This window comes from Acinonyx jubatus, chromosome B1 (assembly GCF_027475565.1).
Source record: "Acinonyx jubatus isolate Ajub_Pintada_27869175 chromosome B1, VMU_Ajub_asm_v1.0, whole genome shotgun sequence".
Lineage (NCBI taxonomy): Eukaryota > Metazoa > Chordata > Mammalia > Carnivora > Felidae > Acinonyx > Acinonyx jubatus.
The window spans coordinates 117,807,453-117,830,258 of record NC_069382.1 but is presented as its reverse complement, the minus strand read 5'-3'; the positions used below and the strand labels follow the sequence as shown (position 1 = coordinate 117,830,258).

General features: G+C 36.3%; 1 protein-coding gene across 1 annotated transcript in view; it reads left to right on the top strand.

Annotated features, from left to right (window-relative positions):
- The first annotated feature begins 218 nt into the window (after positions 1-218).
- The window catches only part of BANK1 (B cell scaffold protein with ankyrin repeats 1), a 309,171-nt gene continuing 286,583 nt past the window's right edge, over positions 219-22,806 (top strand). Inside the window, exon 1 of the mRNA XM_053217099.1 lies at positions 219-545. Coding sequence (XP_053073074.1) covers positions 476-545 — 70 coding nt within the window. The 5' untranslated portion in view covers positions 219-475. The remainder of the gene's footprint in view (positions 546-22,806) is intronic.

The window sequence follows — 22,806 nt, the reverse complement described above, 5'->3', positions numbered from 1 at the left end:
ATATAAAAAAAATCAACTGTGTATCTGCATCTACATCTTTATATCTTTATTTCTATAACCAGATCCATATATCTGTATCTATCGCTCCCCTTTGCCAGCAAGTGTCTACATCTGGTATCCCTATTTCTTCCCGGAAGTGGGGACAAAGTGGAAGACCTAGAATGGGACAAAAGCTGGAGTCACAGGTATCGCAGCTCTAAGATCTCCGGAGTGAACAGGCCCAGAGAGTGTTAGGAGAAACGAGAGCAGCCTAAAAAGCAGGCAAGCGCAAGCCCCTGGGCAGTTTCACTTCCTCAGGGCGCCCTCGCAAGGCCTCGTGGTGACCCTGTGGCCTGAGCCCACGGGCTGCGTTTCCGGGCCCTGCGGCCAGACCCGCCCGCGGTGGGCTGACGAAGGGGGGCGTCTAGAGACGATCTCGCCGAGAATCTCGGGCAGCAGAGTCCTGTCCGCAGGCTGCCTGGCTTCAGCCGCCGCGATGCTGCCTGCAGCGTCGGGCCGGGCGGGCGGGAGCCGGGAGCGGGCCCCCGGCAGCTCAGCACCCCCAGGTGGGTGTTCGCGCGTGCGGGCGGCGGGAGGGCGAGGCCGGCCGCGCGGCTCCAGGGCTCGGCGGAGACTGCGCGCGCACCCTTCGGCGATCATTGCGCTCCGGCTGCTGACGCCCGCGCGCGTAGGGAACTGGGGCACCGGAGCTGCCCCTTTCTTCCCGCCGCGTCTGCCGCTCGGCTGGCGACCGGGCTCCAACTGTAATGGGGGTGGGGGGGGAGTGTGATCTCTGGAGGGGCGGTCTGTCCGGGATGAAGTGGGAGCGCCTCTCGTTCGTCCCGTCAAAGTCCGCAACTTCGGAGTGCCTGGAACTTTCCAGAGCGCGTGGGACAGGGCCCTCTAGTTTCTCCAGGCACCTTGGAATGGGTTTTAAAGTTAAGCGCGTGTTTTAAAGTTCTGCGTCATCCTAAAAATTGTGTCAACTTTTTTTTTTTTTTTTTTTTTTTTGCAAAACCGCTTGTTCGGTTTACCTGCCCAGCCTTTCAGAATCCAACCCGGTAAATTTCTGGGATGGGCTGGGATCCGTTTAGCGGACGGATTACTCTGGGTAGGGACCCCTCACTCCGCAGATTTTGCTACCTTGGTCAAGGGAGAAGCAGTCAATGTGGTTGAATACATAAATGGATGTTAAGGCAGTTGTACTCCGTTCTTTTAGAGTGTTTTAAATGGATTTGTGAACTAATGATTATAAAGTGTCCAGTTTTGAAATAAAAAAAGGCTTCACTTGGGTATTAAGATTACTGGAGTTGTTCACAGTGAGAAATGCAACAAGAAAATCTGAAAATAGTAATTAGCCGAATAGAATTCTTCATAGCTTCCTAGCATTTTTAAAGGTCATGCTGCTTCTCTTGGATAGTGTGCATGTTTGACAAATACATTTTAAAAGACTGCGTTTCTTAAAATGGGAAGCATGTTTGTGACGATTTAAATGAGAAGAAAAAAATTAGAGCCCACGATATCTTGATGTGCTAACATTTATGATTTCAGCTTAACAATTTAGTTAAATAGAATGGGCTACGATTTGTTCAAACTTCATGATTGAACGGTTTAGCCAGAAAATGACTTTTATTCCCCTCGATAGTCAGGTAATACTTTGAGGGACTTGCTATTGTGAATAATGCTAGAGTGATGCGACCCAGTATTTAGTTCTGATTATTCCTGTGCCTCCTGTGTGATTTCCCCCATCTCCTTTGCTCCTTCCCAATGTGGTATTTATCACTTGCTTCATTTACCTCCTTTGGCCAAGGTAATTACATTTTTTTCTTATAAGGAGCTGACTTTTGGTATTAACCCATGCCTATTCCTAGGCATGAGTTGTCTTCCTTGAGTAGTTCTGATTAATTCTTCTCATATATGGAGAGCTTTTTTGTGTGTCCTTTCTGTCTGCTTTGGACAAATGTTACCACAGCATGGTAGATTTTAGCTTAATGGGGCACGTTGTGGTGAAATTAGTTCACTGCTTCATTTTAGAGAAGAGAAAGCTGAGACCCAAGTAGTGATTTTCCCATGGTCACATAACTAATTATTATTTGAAGATCATCTATTCATCACTTCGCCAACAACCTTTTATCCCCCTACAAAAGTTGTGTAGTTATATGAGTATAAAATGGTAAACACTGTGAGTATCCAACTTGTCTTTTAATGGAAGCAGGAAGGATATGATACCCAGTACTAAAACAATGTAAAAATATGCATAGTGGATGAAAATTCCATTTAGAAATGTATTTTTCTGCTTTATGTTTAACTAGATACTGGCCACCAATGTCCAAATGAGAAATTCTTTCTTTGCTTTATTCCAAACCTAGTGATTTTAGAAACAAATTTAATTACTACCTTCAATAAGGACTGTTTATTTATTAAAGCACAGACTGTTCCCCACCCCGTGGTTTTTGTGTATTTTTTATTAATATTATTTGATGCCTTTTATGAAGGGAGTTAAATAAATAATTAGCTTAAAAACAAATCATCTGGGGCGCCTCTGTCAGTAAAATGTCAGACTTCGGCTCAGGTCAAGATCTCAAGGCTCCTGGGTTTGAGCCCCGTTGGGCTCTGTGCTGACAGCTCGGAGCCTGGAGTGTGCTTTGGATTCTGTGTCTCCCTGGGTCGCCTCCCCTCCCCTGTGCACTTGTGCTCTCTCTCTCTCCCCCCCCCCTCAAAAATAAACAGTAAAAAATTTTTAAAAAACCCAGCAGGCATCTACCGTGATTCACCATGTGCTCGATGCTTATGTATAACTTGTGAGAGACACAGTTTATCTGGGTCTCTCTCTCTGTCATGAAGTTCTTGAAGGTTTGAAGCTTTTTATTCTGTCTTCAGTCTTCTAACATAGCAAATAACCTTGAATTCTCCTTCCAAGAAAATACCTTGGTTCTTGTTCTGGCAACTGGTGAAACTTGCCTTCTTCAGACCAGCTGGAAATGTTCAGATAAAGTTGCTTTTGCTGAGATTTTAAAAGAGAGGTAACTCTCTTAGGGCGTTTTCATTTTAACAGGAATAATTCTGTACTATCTAATGCTTAGGGTTCCAGACTTAAACAGCAGTGTATGTGGTGTGTACTTGGAGAATCAGGGGGAACTTTTTCACCACATCTATCTGAACACATTGTAGGTGATCATGCCCTACTTTTGAAGGCCTGTGGACTCAGATTGCCTCACATCAGTCCAGCTTTATTGATTATTTGCTGTTCAATCTTAGACCTATAACTAAATCTGTTATTACCTCAGTTTATCCATTTAAAAAGCAAAAGTGGAGACAATAATAATCCTTATTCAAAAGAGTCTTTTTGAAGATTGGAAGAGGAAATACACGCGAAGTGATTTTCAGGGTGCCAGAGCAAATAGTAATTGCTTAGTACATGTTAGCTATTATTTTAATTCTTAGGTCATTGGTCAATAGTGTAATATTTACATATAAAAGATAGAGTTTTTTTGGAGAAAACAAACTCTGTTTATGGAGAAAATAAAATAAAATTGGGGGAAAACTTGAATGAAGCCATCAAGTTCCCACGTGAAACAAATTAGGGCATATGGCTTCCTGTAGAAAGATAGTGCTATATCCTTGGGGAAATATTGTGGGTAATAGTTGTGAGAGGAGAAAAAAAAAACCCACAGTGAGAAGAACTAAGGATAGAGTGATTAAAAGGGCATTAGACTAGGGCATTTACAGGAAAGAATAAAATGGGAATGATTAAGACAAATTGAGAGCATGTTTTATTTACCCATATCACAGTACCAGTTATGATCTAGTTAAAAAATATAAATATATGTGGAAAAGTAAGCATCAAACTGAAAATTATGGGATCATTCATTGAATTATAAGAAGATGGAGAATCTACCCAAATATTTACTGCTTGGTTAAAAAAAATCCAATGTAAAGAATATCATCCCTGCCAAATATAAGTCACACGTTTTAAGAATTTAAATAGCTGTTACCTGATTACCTAAGTTACAGTTGCTATTTTATTACTTTATATATTATGTAATATCATACAGTAATTTTAGAGACAGCTATGAAATAAGAATAGGAAGGGCAAACATTCCAGAAGTTATTATTTAAAAATAAGCTGTTATATGGCCTTGTAATTCTTTCCTATTCTAAATATAAAGAATAGTATCCAAGTTTCACTGCAGACATTGAAATAGTCCGGGTGGTAAAAATACCAAATATTATATGGAATTATACCCCCTTTGTACTTATTTTTCACTCAGATAAAAAGAATGATTTTTTTTAGACATTTACCACTGAATAGAAATGTCTTTGTTGTTTTCAAGTGCTCCTCACTGAAATAATCCAGAAAGACCACTTCCCTTTATAATCCTAAGAAGTGATTTATCAATGCCTTATGTATGGTCTTTTACAAGATTTCCTTTGTATCCAATTAATTAAAATAAGTTATGTTTTATCATACTCTGTCATCTTTTCCTTTCTTTTAAGCTCTTCTGCTTTTCTGTATTAGTAATTCCCATGCTTCATTTTTATGTGTTCTGCTTTATAAAGAAGACATACTAAAAAAGTACAAGAATAGTTTCTGACTTGGAATTTCATTTGCCATGTGCTTCATTTTGGGGTTATGATCCATGCTGAAGACAGCATCATCCTTTGATTAGGATCAATATTTTCACTCATTTTTTTTTTGTTCTAATATAGCCATAGAAAGGATCATGCCTAACTGTCAGAAAAATAACATAGTGTCAAGACCACTTGAAGTTTTGGCCTTCTTTTAATAGCTGCCACTAATTGTGTTACTACTTTGAATTCATATGATATGGATATCACATTACCTTGATAGGTGAGAGCATCAAATTAGCACCTACTTTGAACAAGAAGTTATATGGTTCAGTATAATTATATGAAAATATTTAATAATTCATTGTGTTATTTCATTTCCTACAAGAACTTGTCTAAACTATTAAAGTTGTAACTTCCAAGTCATCATATCTTTTTAGGAAGAGTTTAGAGAGCAGCGAAATACATCAAAGATGTGGGAAAGAAACATACCACATCAAAGTGGTATGATTCTGTAAAATCATGTCACTAGAATGACAACTTGTAGAGTATTTCTTGTGACTGTGCAAAATCCCTAAGGTTTACACATTTTCCTCATTGGTTGATCACATTTTATTTAGATTTAATAGACTGATTAAAAGTTTCAGGAGACAACTGCATTTTTAGTACAATTAGTGAACTACTGCATCACTAATGAGAAAGTCAGTGAGATAAAATTGAGGCAAAATTCTACCTTTATTTCAGTTAATGAGATAATTTCCTTAATTCTCTCCTCACTTGTCAATAAAAGTTTAAAACTTTCACTACTCCAGGCACTTATCTATAGACTGAGAACCATCCTTTATCATGTCCTATCCATCCGTGCTCGTGTTAAATGGGTAAAACCGTGGGTCATTCAGATTCCTGGAAATAGTCACTTGGGTCAAGTATAGGCATTTAAGAGGCAGCTTGCTGCCTTTGCTTACTGGCCAGTGATGTGTGTTGTCTGCTTTTACAGATTTGTTGGACTCAACAAAGCCTTTCTTTCCTTTCAAACAAGAGATAATAAGACTGTTGTCAGTGGAAGGGGGAAGGATAATGTTTAATGACACACAATAGAGGATGACAGCCAGTTGACTCTTGTCCCCGATGGATCATTAGCAAGATGAATGGAGAGAATTAAGGAGGACTGAAAGAGGGAGTAGTCTTAGTTTCTGACTTTCCGTTTCCGGGCCACCTGCACTTGTTTTTCTGATCTGGTCTCCATAAGATGACTGTGGTATCTTTACACTCATATTCTTTTTAGGTAAGGTAGTTTGAATGAGTTTCTCTTTTTTTGGAGGAAAAAAATACATGTGGGGCTAGAATACCTGTATTTCTCAAATACTGTCTCTTCTGTTTCCATAAGCTTCTTCCCTCTTAGAGAGTTATTGTTAAGATGATGTCTATTCTGCATCTTTCATCGCAAGTTAAACAATTTGTGAATTAGGTCTTTTGTGCACTGAGAATAGGATGCCTTCTAAGTCTAGTGGTTCTCCTGATAAGAATATTTGGAGTTATCTCACTTGATTACTGAAATTGAAGAAAATCCATGCAGTTATTTTTGTCTCTAAACTTAAAGCCCCTGGAGTTGGTGAGGAAATAATTCACTCAAAGGTTAATATTCTAAGAGTTAAGCACTATTAAGAAGTTTAGAATTTTGAATTATATAGTTATAAAATTGTATTAATCATAAAATTACAATAGTGTTTTTTAATAGTTTTAATAGGATGTTTTTACTTCCTTAAAAATTGATAGCATATTACTTCTAGCAGATTTTAAAAATGTATTTAAATCAAGGCCTACAGAGAGAATGCTTATGACATTTAATCTTAGTCAAGGAGAAAGAGGAGGTATAAAAGTAGCATAATTTACTAGCTAGTATCGCAGTCCCTCTGGGGGATTAAGTTTTTCAAACTTAAAGCCAGCTGAGAAATCAGCATTTATTAAATGAACCATACTCTTCCCAGTAAACTGAAATACAGTTGATGCTTAAGCAACAAGAATTTGAACTGTAAGGGTCCACTTATACATGTTTTTTGTTTTTTAATAAATACAGTATAATACTGTAAGTGTATTTTCTCTTCTGCATGATTTTGTTGATATTTTCTTGTCTCTAGCTTATTTTATTGTAAGAATATAGTATATAATACATATAACATATAAAATCTGTGTTAATAAACTATTTATGCTATTGAAAAGGCCTCCAGTCAATAGTAGGCTATTGGTAATTAAGTTTTGGGGGAATCACAAGTTATAGGAGGGTTTTTGACTGCATAAGGGGTTGATGCCTCTAACACCCACATTGTTCAAGTGTCACCTATTCCATTTTTGCCATACCACAAAGTCTCATGTATGCTGGAATCTGCATTCTGAATTGTCTATTCTGTTCCACTCATGTATTTATTTCCAAGCCAATATCTGCGAAGGAAAGTTCTCCTGAGGGATCTTCTTTATTTGATTTTATTTTTTAATTTCTTTTAATGTTTAATTTTGAAAGAAAGAGAGAGAGAGAGAGACAGAGCATGAGTGGGGGAGGGGCAGAGAGAGAGGGAGACACAGAATCCGAAGCAGGCTCCAGGCTCTGAGCTGTCAGCACAGAGCCCAACACGGGACTCAAACTCATGAACTGTGACATCATGACCTGAGCCAAATTTGGACATTTAACCTACTGAGCCACCCAGGTGCCCCCTGAGGGATCTACTTTTCCATAATTTTCTTATTTAAGAAATCCCATAAATTTCTTATTTATTATTAGTTTTTCATTACTTATGTTAAGAGATTATTTTATCTACTTCTCCCCCTTCCATGAAACAATTGGAATATTGTGTAACACTTGATTTGGAGACATTTAATGAAAGCAATCTAGCCATTTTAGGCAGAAAGAACTTTGATATAGGAAATTAGCTTTTACATATTTGGTGTAAAGGATTTGGGAGCGATCTCTAGTCTGGACCACCAGGAATAATTTTCCTAACTAGGCTATGGGAACCAGTTTTCATAAGTGGCCAGGGGCATCTGCTGTTTTATAACCATCAGGAAGCTGGAGAATCAGGAAGAACGAGCTGTTGGCACCTGAAAGAGACTGGTGCCAGGATCCCAAGAATTTCTGGCTCATGAGCCATCTCCTATTTGCTGGATCTGCACCAATAAAAATAGATGCCTTTCATTGCATTGGAATTGTATTATATTTATATACTTATTTGGGGAGAATCAACTTTAAATGCTATTAAATCTTCTATTGGATTAATTTGAGTAGAAAATTCTGTGTATAAAAGGTCCTAGGTTTCAGAAGAAATATATAGTAACTTGGTTTATTTAAACCACATGACGAAGTTGGAAACTTTCCACTCACTCATGTTATAACCACATGAAAGTTGAACTTTCCTGTTGTGGTTCTATGAGTTAATGTAACAAGAGTTTGCTTTCTATATTTAAAATGTCTTTCCAGGTAAATGAATTTTCTCACAAAATTTATTCTTTGAATCATTAATTGTGACCTTTGCATTAATATTAGAGGAAGGAAAATATCTAATGTTTTATTAGTTTTAAACAGTATAAGATGTTACAATGAAAAAAAAGCATGCACAACCTTTTTAAAGGAATTTTGTTAACGTTTTATTTATTTTTGACAGAGAGACAAGAGTGTGAACGGCAGAGGGGCAGTGAGAAAGGGAAACACAGAATCCAAAGCAGGCTCCAGGCTCTGAGCTGTCAGTACAGAGCCAGACTGGGGGCTTGAACTCACGAACACGAGATCATGACCTGAGCTGAAGTAGGAAGCTTAACTGACTGAGCCACCCAGGTGCCCCTTAAAAGAAATTTAAGATAGATCTTTGGATATACATATAGAATTGCAGTTTAAAATATATCAAGATTTTTATTGTGTTATAGAGCAGTCACCTATTCTCCTAATCTCTCACCTGTTTTCCTATACATTTTTTCCAATTTAACACCGTAAATATATTTTAAAGATAACTAAATATGTCTATGTTTGTGGATTAATTCTCTATATCAATATCTGTAACTATTCATATCAACTCAAATATGGAAACTGTCACTTAGTGTGTGATTTTAAACAAATTACTCATCTAAAATCCAATTTCTTGGGGAACCTGAGTGGCTGGCTCAGTCAGTTAAGCTGTGGACTCTTGATTTCAGCTCATGTCATGATCTTATGGTTTGTGAGATCGAGCCCCACTTAGAGCTCCATGCTGAGAGTGCACAGAGCTTGCTTCTGATTCTCTCTCCCTCTCTGTCTGCTCCTCCCCCACTCATGCTTACTCTCTCTCCAAATAAATAACTTAAAAAAATTCTAAAATCCAATTTATTTATATCTGAGATAAGAAACATATCTATTTTTGATATAATTGAATGTAGTTCTGTCTGAAAAATGCCTGGAGCATTTATAGCAGGCGCTTAGCAAACGGCATATATTAATACCTTCAGTATTCAAATTTCACTTTTATTAGATGGAATGTGTTTACATGATTCCTTGTCTGTATTTCTGGTGTCACATATGAATCTCAAGATTGAGAGCTTCATGTAAATGTCCTTTTTTGTTCTCCTGTTTAACCTTTCTAATTGTTCTATTAAACACAATAATATCTCAAACACGTTTCTCTGGTTATTCTCTACAGATTGAACTGGATGAAACCTATGGTCTACCAGGAAAACAAATTATGTGATTTTATATGTGAAACTGTGTTTTGTCTTCAGGGAAACTAGTTAATGGGTAAAGAACAGTTTTCTCCCATTTTGAGAATTCAGTTTTTAAAATAATTAATGTTTATTTATTTTTGAAAGTGAGAGAAAGAGAGAGAGAGAGAGAGAGAGAGAGAGAGAGAGAGAGAGAGAGACAAAGCGCAAGCAAGGGAGGGGCAGAGAGAGAGGGAGACACAGAATCTGAAGCAGGCTCTAGGCTCCGAGCTGTCAACACAGAGCCCGATGTGGAGCTCGAACTCACGAACCACGAGATCATGACCTGAGCCAAAGTTGGGCGCTTAACTGACTGAGCCGCCAGGCGCCCCAAGAATTTTACATCATATTCTTTTAAAATAAAAATGTGATTAATTTTCATTTGTTTATTCTTGAAGATTTAGCCTACAACTATAAAGTATATTATCATACATCCTCTCTGCCCCTCCCTGCAAAGAAGAAAACCAACACACACACAAAAACTGGATAATAGCGGATTCAAAGTCTCTTAGCTTTTGGGATGAAGGCATTTCTAATACCATACAAGTAAAAATAACAGTTGATTTAGTTATATAGGTAAAGATTTAGTGATATCTTCAGAATTGCTTGAATTATGTCTAAACAATTTACTCCTAATAGAGTATAAATGTATATAATGTCTCACTTAGATCTTTCAGGGTCCAAAGAATAATAGGAAGGTTCTCCTAAGCAAATTTCTGGTTGAGAGTAACCTATGGGTAATTAGAAAGCACGTGTAATTATAGAAAGAAAGGGAGAGCTTTTCTATTTCGTTTGTGAGGACCAGTCTGCTGTGAAGTTAGCTATTAACACATATTTCATTCCTGCTTCTGCTTAGGAGAATATAGAAGATTCATTAAAAAGTATGTTCAGATTTCATTTTATTACGTTAAAATATTTTATTGCTTTATGACTCCTTAGAACAATTTTCTCCACTGGTACATATAAAAACCTAGGCTCCTCATTCTTTAGGTAATTCTGTTACAAGACCTCTCTGTACTCATGATGAAAAGAGGAAAGAACATTTGGTAATACTTGCAGCATAGTAGGTGCTCTGTGATTGATAATTGTCATGCCTGTTGCTAGGTGAAAATGGTGGGCCACGTGGGAGATTATGAAGGGTGATTCATAATTTCTCTTACCTGATGGCCAATACCTGGAAAACCTGAGCTCATGCTTCCAGGGCTTTCTTTTTTTAGTACTGTGCTGTTCAATCTGTATTGTGTACCATATGTGTTCCTTGAAGAAAGTGTTCTGTGAAATAAGTTTTGAATGTGCATACTGGGACCTTCTGATAAATTTCTGCAACTATGTATCTTCAGTTTTCTCTAATCCAATATTTCACGAACATATTTAACCATGGAATGCATTGTCATCTGAACACTGGTAGAGAAAGAGGGTTTTTTGCACCACGTTTTCATCCCTGTTAAATGGCAAGTAGTTCTTGAGAGGATGGTTCTTTCAAGCCCGAGATCGGTAACACTGCTTTTTGTGCGATTTCCTCAGCTCTTGGGCCTGGCCATCTTTTGAATGAGAGGGAGGTGGGCATATAATAAGAATAGAAACAGAGGACGGTATACAGTAGGGAAAATGGCATTGACAGGTTGAGTAAGACACACACAATATGCCTATTTCTTTAATTCCCTTATGATTAATTCTAACTATTCAAATGAGAGCTTTGATTGTGAGATGTGTTAGAGAAAATAGGAATAAAATCAGAAGGGGATTATCTGTTGGGGAAAGTAAAGTAGGAATGAAATGAAACTGGGAACATGTGTGAGGCATTCTAAATATAAGAATATTTTGGACTGTGTGTGTTCACGCAGTTGGTATTTCAATAGCATGTATGCATCTCAACTGATTTTGCAGGTATTTTCATTTGTCAGACTATGTAAACCTGCCACTGTGTGAATAATCATGTAAGCTATGTAAGTGACCTCACATTGTTCAAAAATTGGCATATTATTCATCAGAATATTCCAAAAATAATATCAATTTGACTAATTGGATGTAACCAGATTGTTTCCATGTTAGAAATGTGTGTCAATGAAACACATGTTTGAAGCAAGCATATAGGTTATTAGAAGTCACCCAAATAAATTATTGCTGAAATATTTTCCTAATGGAAAAAACTGTAACTGATACAAATGCAAATAATTTAAACTGACAATTTTATGTCTTGGAGACTGGCTAACAGTTCAGGTAAGCAACACTACTATGACAGTGACTTTTATTATTCTGATAGATCCGGATGCTCTTGAAAGGAAGGCGTAGCCTCTGGCATCCATTCAGCAGAGGTAAGCGCATTAAGAGATGTTTGCTGATTAGCTAGTAGCACAGGAGTGACAGTAAAGTAGCCAGTTAAATTTATGAAAAAAGGATAAATGAAGTCGTTGCCATTTCTGAATGCCCTATTGCTGGGGTGTAAATCTAGCCTCAGATAATAACAACCCTGGCTTTGGCTTTCTTTTTCAAATTGGTTTGCAGAAGAGCTTTCTTTGATTATGACAAAAAGTATTAAAAATTCACAAAACCTGTCACACAAAGATAATTTAGGGCATTTTCCAATATTAAATTAACTTTTAATCTGATAACAAGTAGTTCAGTTATTTTTACTAAAATGTCTATAACCTTTTAATATAACTTAGCGTATTAAAAAATCTTCTGGGGCAAGTAGAAAAACTATGATTAGGGTAGAAAAGTGAATGAAATTTAATACCCTCCATTTGTATCTGGAAGATGAAATAATTTTATTATTCTTTTTCTAGAATAATACATACACGTAATTGAAAATATGTAGAGTGACTAAAAAATAGGAAAAAACACAGTGTATATACTTCTACTTTTTATTTTTCTATGTTTACTTTTAACAGTTTTACTTGTTCAGCTTTCTAGTGGTAATATATTTACTATTTGTGTATGCACTTTAAAGTCACATTTGCTTGGCTATTTGGTGACCTGTCATTTATAAATATTTCAATTTTGCTCTCTCTTCATATAAATTATTGCACAATGTTTAAAACAAAAGGAGAATCCACAGTGATTTTTTTGGATAAAGAATAGATCATTATCCATACAAGAATATTATTAATTTAAAGAAAGACTAAACAGTTTTTAATAATATAGGAAATATTTTTCCATTGCACTGGATTTGAAGCCAAAAAAGCACATGACCACCTAATGGCTCTGTCACTAATGAACGCTGTGATCGCTGTGATGCCCAGGAGACATTATGTATATTGATGATCATATTAATTATTTATGAGAATGATTGGCTCATAATAGTAGTTCAATTAGTATCTATTATTTTAAGAGAATAACACTGCAGAAATTAAAATTGCTTTCTCTTGGGACACCTGGGTGGCTCAGTCAGTTAAGTGTTCAACTTAGGCTCAGGTCATGATCTCACAGTTCGTGAGTTTGAGCCCCATGCGGGGCTCTGTGCTGACAGCTCAGAACCTGGAGCCTGCTTTGGATTCTGTGTCTCCCACTCTCTCTGCCCCTCCCCCACTCACACTCTTGCTCTCTCTCTCTCCCAAAAATAAATAAACATTAACAAAATTAAAATTGCTTTCTCTGGGCATTTAGGATTGAGGATATTTGTCAAGAAAGAGTGGACTAATGCCTTCATTATCTTAGCCAGATTAATTATCCTTCATCATTCACTCTTCAAACATGTATTCCTGATCTGTGCTAGGCTCAAGAAATACATAAAAAGGTAGCTCCAGCCTTCAGGGACTGTATTTAAGTGAAATAGGTATGGAAAAGCTGAATGGCACTATTTCTTTTTATCTTCACTCTAAGTCAACATCAGATGACTCAGAAACCTTCAGCCTCTGAGATCTCAATAATTTAATCATGAGAACTAGTTAGCAGGGTGAGCTACAGCTAAGAGTGTTTACTGTGACTATTGGGGGTGATTCCTGATGCGTAACTTCTGTTCCAGAAAGTCACTACTCATTTCAGAATGCAGTCACGAGTACAGTCCCTTGGGACAGAGTTTTGCAAATTTCAGTCATTCTCACAAAACCTTCCTCAAATTTTTGGCTACAGTACTCTCTTGTTTAAGAAAAAAAAATTCTTTAAACTAACTTTTTTTTTTCAGCTTACATATGTTTTAAAGGAACATTTATATCAGTACCATAAATGAAAAAATCATTACCCTTTGCCATAAAAAGAAGGTGACCATACAAATAAACAGACTGAAAGTAAAGTAGTCTTGAAACAATTTTAAGTAAGGGCAGGCTCTGGACACACAGGTCAACCTCTATTTGATAGCATTGGAGTTCATGAAGTTACAAGAGCTCCAATCTGAGACGCTGTCCTTGACCGAGTCAGGATTAAAGAAATATTCTAAAGGGAAGGACTTCCTCGCTCCATGATTCCCTGCTACTGTGTCTCTGGGAATTGGGATCCCACCCACTGGCAAATGCTGTCCTCCAAAGACCAATTTCAACTTAAAAAAAAGTGTTGAAATGAAGTTTTAATCAGCACTTACAGATGTCAGGAATGACGATAAATCCTCTATACAGTTTATCTCATTTAATTCTCACAATAACTGATTTTGTAGGTGCTATTATCTGTATGTTTCATGGGGGAAATCTAAGCTCAGAGAGGTTAATTATTTGCTTGAAGCTGGCTGAATTTGGATTCCAAGACAGCCTGACTCCAAAGCCTGGCTTACTAGCCACTCTATAACTCTCTAAAATGAACTCATTTTATTCTCACACAACTGCATGTTTGTGCATTTTAGAAAAGCATCCTCCCATGTGGACATTTCCATTTTTATAGTCAGTGAAGTAAGCATGTATATAGAAAGCCATTTTGGTAGAAAATAAGCAACTAATGTTACCATTAGTAGGTCAACATGGAAACATTTTTTGCAAGGGATAAAATAGACACAACTGTTTCTAACTAACAGTTGTAAACATTTAGAAAGTTTTGCTGCTCTCAAGGTCCTTGGAGGTGAGTGAAATAACAGGAAGTAAAATATCTACAACATAATGCTAGAAAAACAGTCTTTAATGAAGGCCATTAGGATATTTAAAATCATCAAGGCTATAATACAGATGTGATTAAAATATATTGAAAATGCCTGCCATAAAGAGTACTCTAAAGATGCAAGGCTAATAATTTGCATCTGCCTAATGCTTTGCATCCTCAAAGGAATTTTCAACCCCCTCCTAATTGACTCTTAGAAAATTCTTCTAATGTATCATTTACTTTGACTCAAGGAGAAATCTAAACAATGATCATTTAAACTATTTAATCAGTGTTATCCTGCAAATATTCTGTGAGGAGAGGCAGAAGGTATACTTGTACATATATCTGTTTTACTTCAGAAGATTTTAAGAAAGGGAGAAAAGAAGTAGAGCTGAAAGTAGTATTCTGTTGTTTGGTAGATGGAATAAAGCCTCCCCAAAGGTGTCTACATCCTAATCACCGGAGCTCTGAATATGCTAAGTTACATGGAAAACAGAAATTAAGGTTGTAGATGGAAATAAGATTGTTAAACAGTTTACTTTGGGATGGGGAGATTATCATGGATTATCCAGGGAGCCCAAATGTAATCCCAAAGACCCTTACAAGTGAAAGAGAGAGGTTGTGTGTGTGTGTGGGGGGGGGGGGGGGTATCAGACACGTGACAACATGAGAAGGACTCAGCCCAATTTTGCTGGCTTGAACATGGAGGAATGGAGCCATTAACCAGGAGCTGTGGATGGCTTCTAGGGACTGGAAAATGCTAGTAAGTGGATTCTTTCTTAAGGCCTTCAGAGGAACAAAGTCCTTCCGATGTCTTGATTTTGGCCTCATGAGACCAGTTTCAGACTTCTAACCTTTTCTACTGTCAGATAATTAATTTGTGTTGCTTTATGCCACTAAGTTTGTGGTAATTTTATACAGCAGCAACAGGAAATGAATGCAGATTTTTAAACACATGTGGACACCACAAGGACAAAGAATAGCATGAATACCACAGTTACGGCTGTATCCATCAGATGTTCATACACCATCAGTCTAGATAAAACCCTGGATATAACCATGAGGAAGTAAGCTTTTATAAAGTCTAAAGAGCATATCAATATTACCCTTAGGTTGTCATCCTTGGCGAGATTTATACTTATTCATTGCTGAAACATCTCTCTGGAATTCGCTGTTGTTTCTACAGTGAAATACAAAAGAAAGTCCCGTTATCTTTTGTTCACATTTGGTGTTTTTACCAGTTTAATAATCCTTATCATTAATGCTACTGGCTGCTGCTGCTATTACAGTTCTTACTAGGACAGAGATGTGAGCTTCAGCAAGGTATTTACCTTCTCAGTGCCTCAGGCACCGTAAGTGCAAAATGGGATAAGAAGAGCACTTGTTCATGGGGTGGTTATGAGGTTAAAAGAAGTTAATTCTCATGAAACACCAAAACAGCCATCAGCACATTTTAGGTACTAGCTACATTTAGGTAGCCTTTGTTAGAATGACCATCATCATTGTCATACTCACTGCTACACTTATCAATGACTGCTGAATGCCAGGATGTAGTCTGACATACAGGCTTCAGATTTTGTCTCTCGGAATTAGGGATCAGTATCTTGATTTTTTCAGGTTAAGAAACTGAAACAGCTTAACCATGCTGAGGAGTGAAAACTGTTGTCAAATATTTGGCTAAACTTCTTCTGGGCTTTGTGCAAGATGCCATATCTGCCTCCATTACAACTGTTCTGACCCCTCAAAGGGCAAAAATGCTCTGAGAGACAACTGATTTAGATGTGCACTCCTTACAAAAGGTCACTAATATTATTTTATGATCCCACTTAGTTTAACATCTGAACATGAACCAGTTCTAATCCTGGTAGGGAATTATTTTGAGACTGTTTTCTCCTAATGATAAAAAGTTGGTTGGAGCCAGGCTGGTTAGCCATGCATAGAACCATATGGGATAATTTTTAAGGATATTTTCTTATAAACGTGATATATGTGCATTATAAAACATTGAAAAATAGAGAATAGGGATAAAATTATAATATACCAGTTTTCCCCTCAAAGATAAGTGTTGATAATATGCATCTTGAATCATTTGAGTGTGTGTGTGCATACATAAAAAAGCTCACATTGTTTATATGGTTTTGTAATATTCAGTGTGATTTGCACATTCATTCATGATACATTTTCAATTCTTTATGTCAAAAGAGACATTTTGTAGAATTTAAATCTTTTAAATTTGTAAACCATTCAATTCTGCATTTTGTGAGACCGAAAGATTTATTGATACTTTATTTCCAAGATAATACTTTTACAGTAACCCTAGGATAAATAAAGATTCTTCAACTACAGATCTTAATGCAATATTATAATAAACTACCTTGTGCTAAGGTAATTTCCAAAAATCTATTTCTTTTTTTATTATATGTAAGTTCCTTCAAGGGCAGGAATTGTGCTTCATAATCTTTATATCTCTTAAAGTCTGAACAATTGTTTTGGATAATGAACATTAAATGGTTATTTAGTAAATATATGAAAATATATAAATGATTAGGGAATTGATATTGAGGTATTTTTGTCATCATTATGATCCTTTGGATGATTATGGTAAATTATCCTGCTAAATTTCAGAATGCTTGATCTGAAAATCCAAGCAATGAATGAGACTGTAAAAGGTTAGAATGGTTTAAATAGGTGGTGGGGATTAAGGAGCTCACTCGTGGTAATACACAGCAGGTGATGTATGGAATTGCTGAATCACTTGAAACTAATATATATAACACTGCATGTTAACTAACTTGAATTAAAATATTTAAAAAAAGAAATTAAAGCAAAGGTAATGTTAGAGCAGTGAAGATCCGGATAAAGAAGGTTAGGGATGATTATCTGTTAAATCTGATTAATCTGGAAGTATCAATAATTTCCAGTGAATGAGCTGGTATCCTTCGTCTGTGTATTTTTAAATCTGTTGCTGATTTTCAACTTTCCTGCAGTTGTAAACTACGTTAAAATATAAGAATTCCTCAAGTTCAAGCTGCAAGATTTTTAATTACTAATAGTATCTTATTTTTACACACTCAGAAAAAATATATAGGGGAAAATTCATCATTTGGATAGCTCTTCTCTACACTGTGTTTAAATGTAAGTAATTAAGCCATCTGACTCAATAAATAAAATGGATTACTAAAGTTAAGAATAAATTTAAAACATTTATTTTCATATATTCTTCATAGCTCTATCTTTAAAACTTTATATGGTGTAAAGCTTCTCCTTATACATTTTAATAGGAGAGAAGAAATATAGAAAATGTAAAAAATTCTTTCTGGTTCTTCATATTCTAAAATCATATTTCTTTGTCTGAAACTTTACATTTTTAAAGAATTCATGCATAGATTTTATTATACATTTCCAAATGTCAAATATTAATGAAAATAGCCCTATCAGGAATTCCCTGTGTTTCGTTATTTTAGTTCAGAATAGAGTTCAGTATTTAATCTGGTGCAAAATATCAGCCATGGGTAAAGTAACTGAACATTAATTTTTGTAACTTTGGCTTTTGTAACCAGATTAGTGCCTGACTTCTGGGCTGTTAATTTTCCTAATACAGCACCTAGACTATGGTAATTAATAATAGTAAAACAATTTTTATAAACGTTAGCGTGAAATGGAATACTTTTAAAATTGCCTTTATTTAACCACATATGGCTTAAATCCCCCTGCCCCCAATCACAGTTTATATTACTTTATTTAGTTTTGGATAAACATCATAAACGCAATATTCACTTTAGAATTACAACCTAAATTTTAGATATATAATTTCAAATATTGTGTTCTTTGTCTGGAAACAGAGAATTTGGCCCTCATAAACAAATCATATTGTTGAAATAAGGCAGACTTTGAGCAAGTTAGAGACTTTAGTGAATTAAATATAAATATGCATTCATTCTTTAACAAACAACATAAGCCCTTTGGATTTTTTTCCTCATTAGGAAAGACTAAAGTCCTGTATTTTTATACATCAGCAAAATTTCAGAGATAATAACTGTAACTGTAGTCATCAAATATAGTACTAGAAGTACTATCTGTATAAAAAAAGACTGCAGTTATTCTCAAACTTGAGTGGACCTAAGAATTACTGGGATGCTTTGGATACTTTGTTACAAGGTGGATAGTTCTTTGGGCTGCGCCCCAATCCCAATTCTGATTCTATCAAGCTCCCAAAGTGGTTCTGATACAAGTAAGCCCTTGACCACATTATGAGAAGAGAATGGAGTCACAACAGGGCAGTATAGCTCTTATCACATGCTTAGCATGGTGGAGGACGTTTCTCGAGGTGCCCAGGGTTTTGATCCTTTGCTACTGTGTGAGCTCTACCCAGAAGTCATGTTTACCAAGAGTATAGGCCTCAGGAGGCCTTGGGTTGCTTCTGAGAGTGGTAAGAGACACACTTTGCTAGGTCTGCTATTTCCCTTTTTGGTCAAAAATGGCTACAGAGGATGCAAACATCAGGAAGGGGTGGGGTTTTACATGCTTGCTGGTGTTACTTTCAACAAATGAGTAGAAAACTCTCCTGTTTTTTAATTTGGTATCAACATATTCCTATTATATAGCCACTTTACAAGCCCCACAGTAGGCTGGCTGTGAGATAAACTTTCCACGGAGGGTTTTGCTAAAGGTATGTTCTGACTCAGTTATATTCTCATATTATGACATCGTATGTAATTCTGCACCTAACAAAACTGTTGAAAGACATTAGTGTCTAAATAATAATCAAATATTAGCCTATTTTATTTATGTAATGAGAATGCAAAATTTCCTTATAATTCGAGGACATGGAGTATATTTGTCATGCCCTTGATTTATATATTTTAGTAGTAGAGACTACACAGCATTCATTTGCACAGTTGGATCTCCCCTAACGTCCATGAAAAGAATTCATGAAGAAAAAGAAACTATTTGGTCATTGTTCTCTAGCCATGATTAGCTGTACCTTTCCCACCCCCCACCCCCATCATCTTGTGTTTTGGAAAAAAGAGGTAGAAATGGGAAGTGAGATAGAGCAAAGAAACAAGGGAATATCAAAACAATTTTCTCTAGCTTAGAACTAGGACAGCAAAATTAGATTTGCCAATGTACCTAAAGTTAATTCTCTTTTTAATCTGATCAACGGATCATATGCTCTTATCCACTGGGGACGTCAAGGAAGGGACTGCAGTTTAATTCATTTTTTCAAGAATATTACCTGTACTATGGTTTGATACCCAAGCCAGAGTTGGGAGTCGATGTGAATTTAAGCCCAGCTCTGTGACTTACTCTTGGTGTGATGTTGGGCAAGTCTCTCAAACATTCTAGCTTATGTTTTAAGTGTAAAATATTGTTTTTGACTTCAATTCAGCTAAAAAATTGTTCTTAAAACTGTAACACTATGAATAAAAACATATGTACCATAAAATTAATGTGAATGCCCTTTGTATATTATTAGTATTGAATGGAATTTCAGTTCCTTTGAAATATGTCACATTTATAATTAAGTGTTAAGCCACTTTCCAGTAAAGAAAATTCAGAGACTTGTATTAGGGATGGTGGTGGGGATGGAACAAAAAATATCCCTCTTCAGTCCTTAAGTTGTTAAACAACCAAGAAATAAAACAAAAGAATAAGGCAGAGGGGAAATCAGATATTGCCTTTATTATTCCTGGAGTTGGCACCGGCTAATGTGGTGTGTATCTGTGAGTTTATAACATGAGATTTCAGAATTAGACAGAGTTACCCGCCAAACACAGAAGACCTTGGACCATAGACCAAGAGCTATCAAGAGCATATGCCCTTATATGCTACAGAAACTAAACAAAACCACAATAAGTAAGAACTGGGATACTAATTGCAAGCTTATCCTGAATCCTGGTCCTCGCTAGTGTTTCCTGGTCACGTAAAGAAGATTCAACTTTTAGATTAGAGATTTACTGAAATTATTAGTGGCTAATTTAGATTTGTATCATATTCTGTCTTCGTACATTTTTAGTGTTAGGTAATATGGGCATATCATTATCAATAGAGTTTAAGTATGTTATAAATAGCTGAGTTACTCTCTTAGGGAGTTACCACTCTGGACATATTTTTTTTCAAGTTTTACTAATGTCTTAGCAGATTTATCTTTTATAGTCATAAATATTGAGGTACAAACTAAAGTGAAATTAATTTTTAGTGTACTTTTCTGTGTAATTGACAACCCATGTATTTATGTAAATTTAGTTCTAGTGACAATTCCTCAAGGATATCTCTGGTTTGTGTCTTCAGTATCTCTACCTTTACTGCCCTAAGTTTGTTTAATTATATGCTTTTCTTTGAAATGAACTTTGAATGTTTGTGGAAAGTGCTTTGCCACAGGGCAAGATACTTCCAAGATGAATTTTCTTACAACCATATAAAAACTGGTATAACCTTGAACCTATTGTGACTCTAACAAATACTCAGCAAGCATTTGTTGATTACCATTGTGGCGTTCGTGATACCTGTCGTTACATTGTCCAGTTATACTTGTTATACTGCTCCAATTACTTAGAAAAAAACTAGGAAACATGAATTCAAATACATCTTTCCTTCATGTAAATCACAAAGAATATAAGGGTATCATTGCGTGGAAGAAAGTAACTTGTAGGCTCATGTTTTCCAGATAATGTTTTAAGTTTTTTATTTTAATTCCAATATTGTGAGCATACAGTGTTACATTAGTTTCAAGTGTACAATGTAGTGATTCAACAATTCTGTACATTACTCAGTGCCCATCATGACAGGTGCACTCCTTAACCCCCATCACCTATTTAACCCATCCCTCCCCACCTCTCCTCTAGTACCTTAGAGTTTGTTCTCTATAGTTAAGATTCTGTTCCTTTGTTTGCCTCTCTCTCTCTTTTTTTACTTTCCCTTTGCTCATTTGTTTTGTTTCTTCAATTTCACCTATGAGTGTGAGTGAAATCATATGGTATTTGTCTTTCTCTGACTGACTTATTTCACTTAGCATTAAGCCCTCTAGCTCCATCCATGATGTTGCAAATGACAAGATTTCATTCTTTTTTATGGCTGAATAATATTCCATTGCGTGTATATACCCCATCTTCTTTATCCATTCATCAGTCAATGGACACTTGAGCTACTTCCATAATATGGCTGTTGTGAATAATGCTGCAATAAACATAGGGGTGCATGTATCCCTTTGAATTTGTGTTATTATATTTTTGGGGGTAAATACCTTGGATCATGGGTTCTGTTTTCAACTTTTGAGGAACATCATGTTTTCCACATGGCTCCATCTGTTTGCATTCCCACCAGTAGTGCACAGGGGTTACTTTCTCTTCACGTCCTCACCAGCACTTGTTGTTTCTTGTGCCTTTGATTTTCTCTATTCTGGCAGATGTGAGTTGATATCTCATTGTAGTTTTGATTTGCATTTCCCTGATCATTTCATGTGTCTGTTTGCCCTCTGTATGTCTTCTTAATGTTTTCTTAATTAGTAACCTCATTTGTATATTTTAAGTCTGAAATGAGCATATTCTTTTCCACTCTTCTTTTACTAGAAGTAGATTATAGATCAGGTCTTTTCTTCAAAGCAAAGTAGACATTTGAGAGATATAACCCAAAGTTTTGTTAACTGGGAGAATTTCCTTTCATTGTTCTCCTTCCGGGACAACTATAAATGGGGTATAATGCAGCAACCATTCACTCTGGACTGTTGACAGTATATTTTCAGACCCACTCAAACAGTGTGGTCATGCTTCTTTTTTTCTATTGATGGGTTAAATAATTCCCCATGAGGCTATAGGTATGTATGGAGAGAAAGATGGTAAAACATTGGGATCTGGTGTCATGGAAGTTTTAGCCACATGCTCATTGAACTTATCCCATACATACCTACATGGGTCTGGTTGTGTATTTATTATTTAGGTTTCCCAGTTGAATATGGTTACTCACAACCAAATTTGTAATTTGGTGGGTCGTATATCACCCAGTTTATGAATGACCAGTTAGGCTTCATAAACACTTAGTGTCCTATAGGCAGACCTTAATCTCTTTCTGGGCCCATTTATAACTCACAAGTTAATTTTCCAATAGAAAAGGATCATTGGAAGAATAAAGCATAGTCTTTCTGCAAAACCTTCGGGGTATGAATTATGGATTTTTTATTGAGAGTTATCAGAAGTACAAGATAGTATTATTATAAAGCCCAAATGACAGGGAAGTTTGCACTGCAGCCTGGCCTTGTAGCAGAACTCATTCTTATTGTGGTCCCACTCAAAACTGATATCCTTATTGGTTGCCTGATAAGTGGTCAGGATGCTGGCCTAGGTACATATGCTTCATTCAGAATGCAAAAAGGCCCATTCAGTGGTGATTCAGCAACTTATTTTTAAACAAATAAGGGTATTCTGATATTCCTTAAACCATTGGATGTGTAGAAAGTTTGCCAGTGTTACAGGACAATGAACTAAAACGTGGTTTAGCACTCACTCTGTTACATATGTGTCATATTAAAGCTTCTAGGGCAATTTC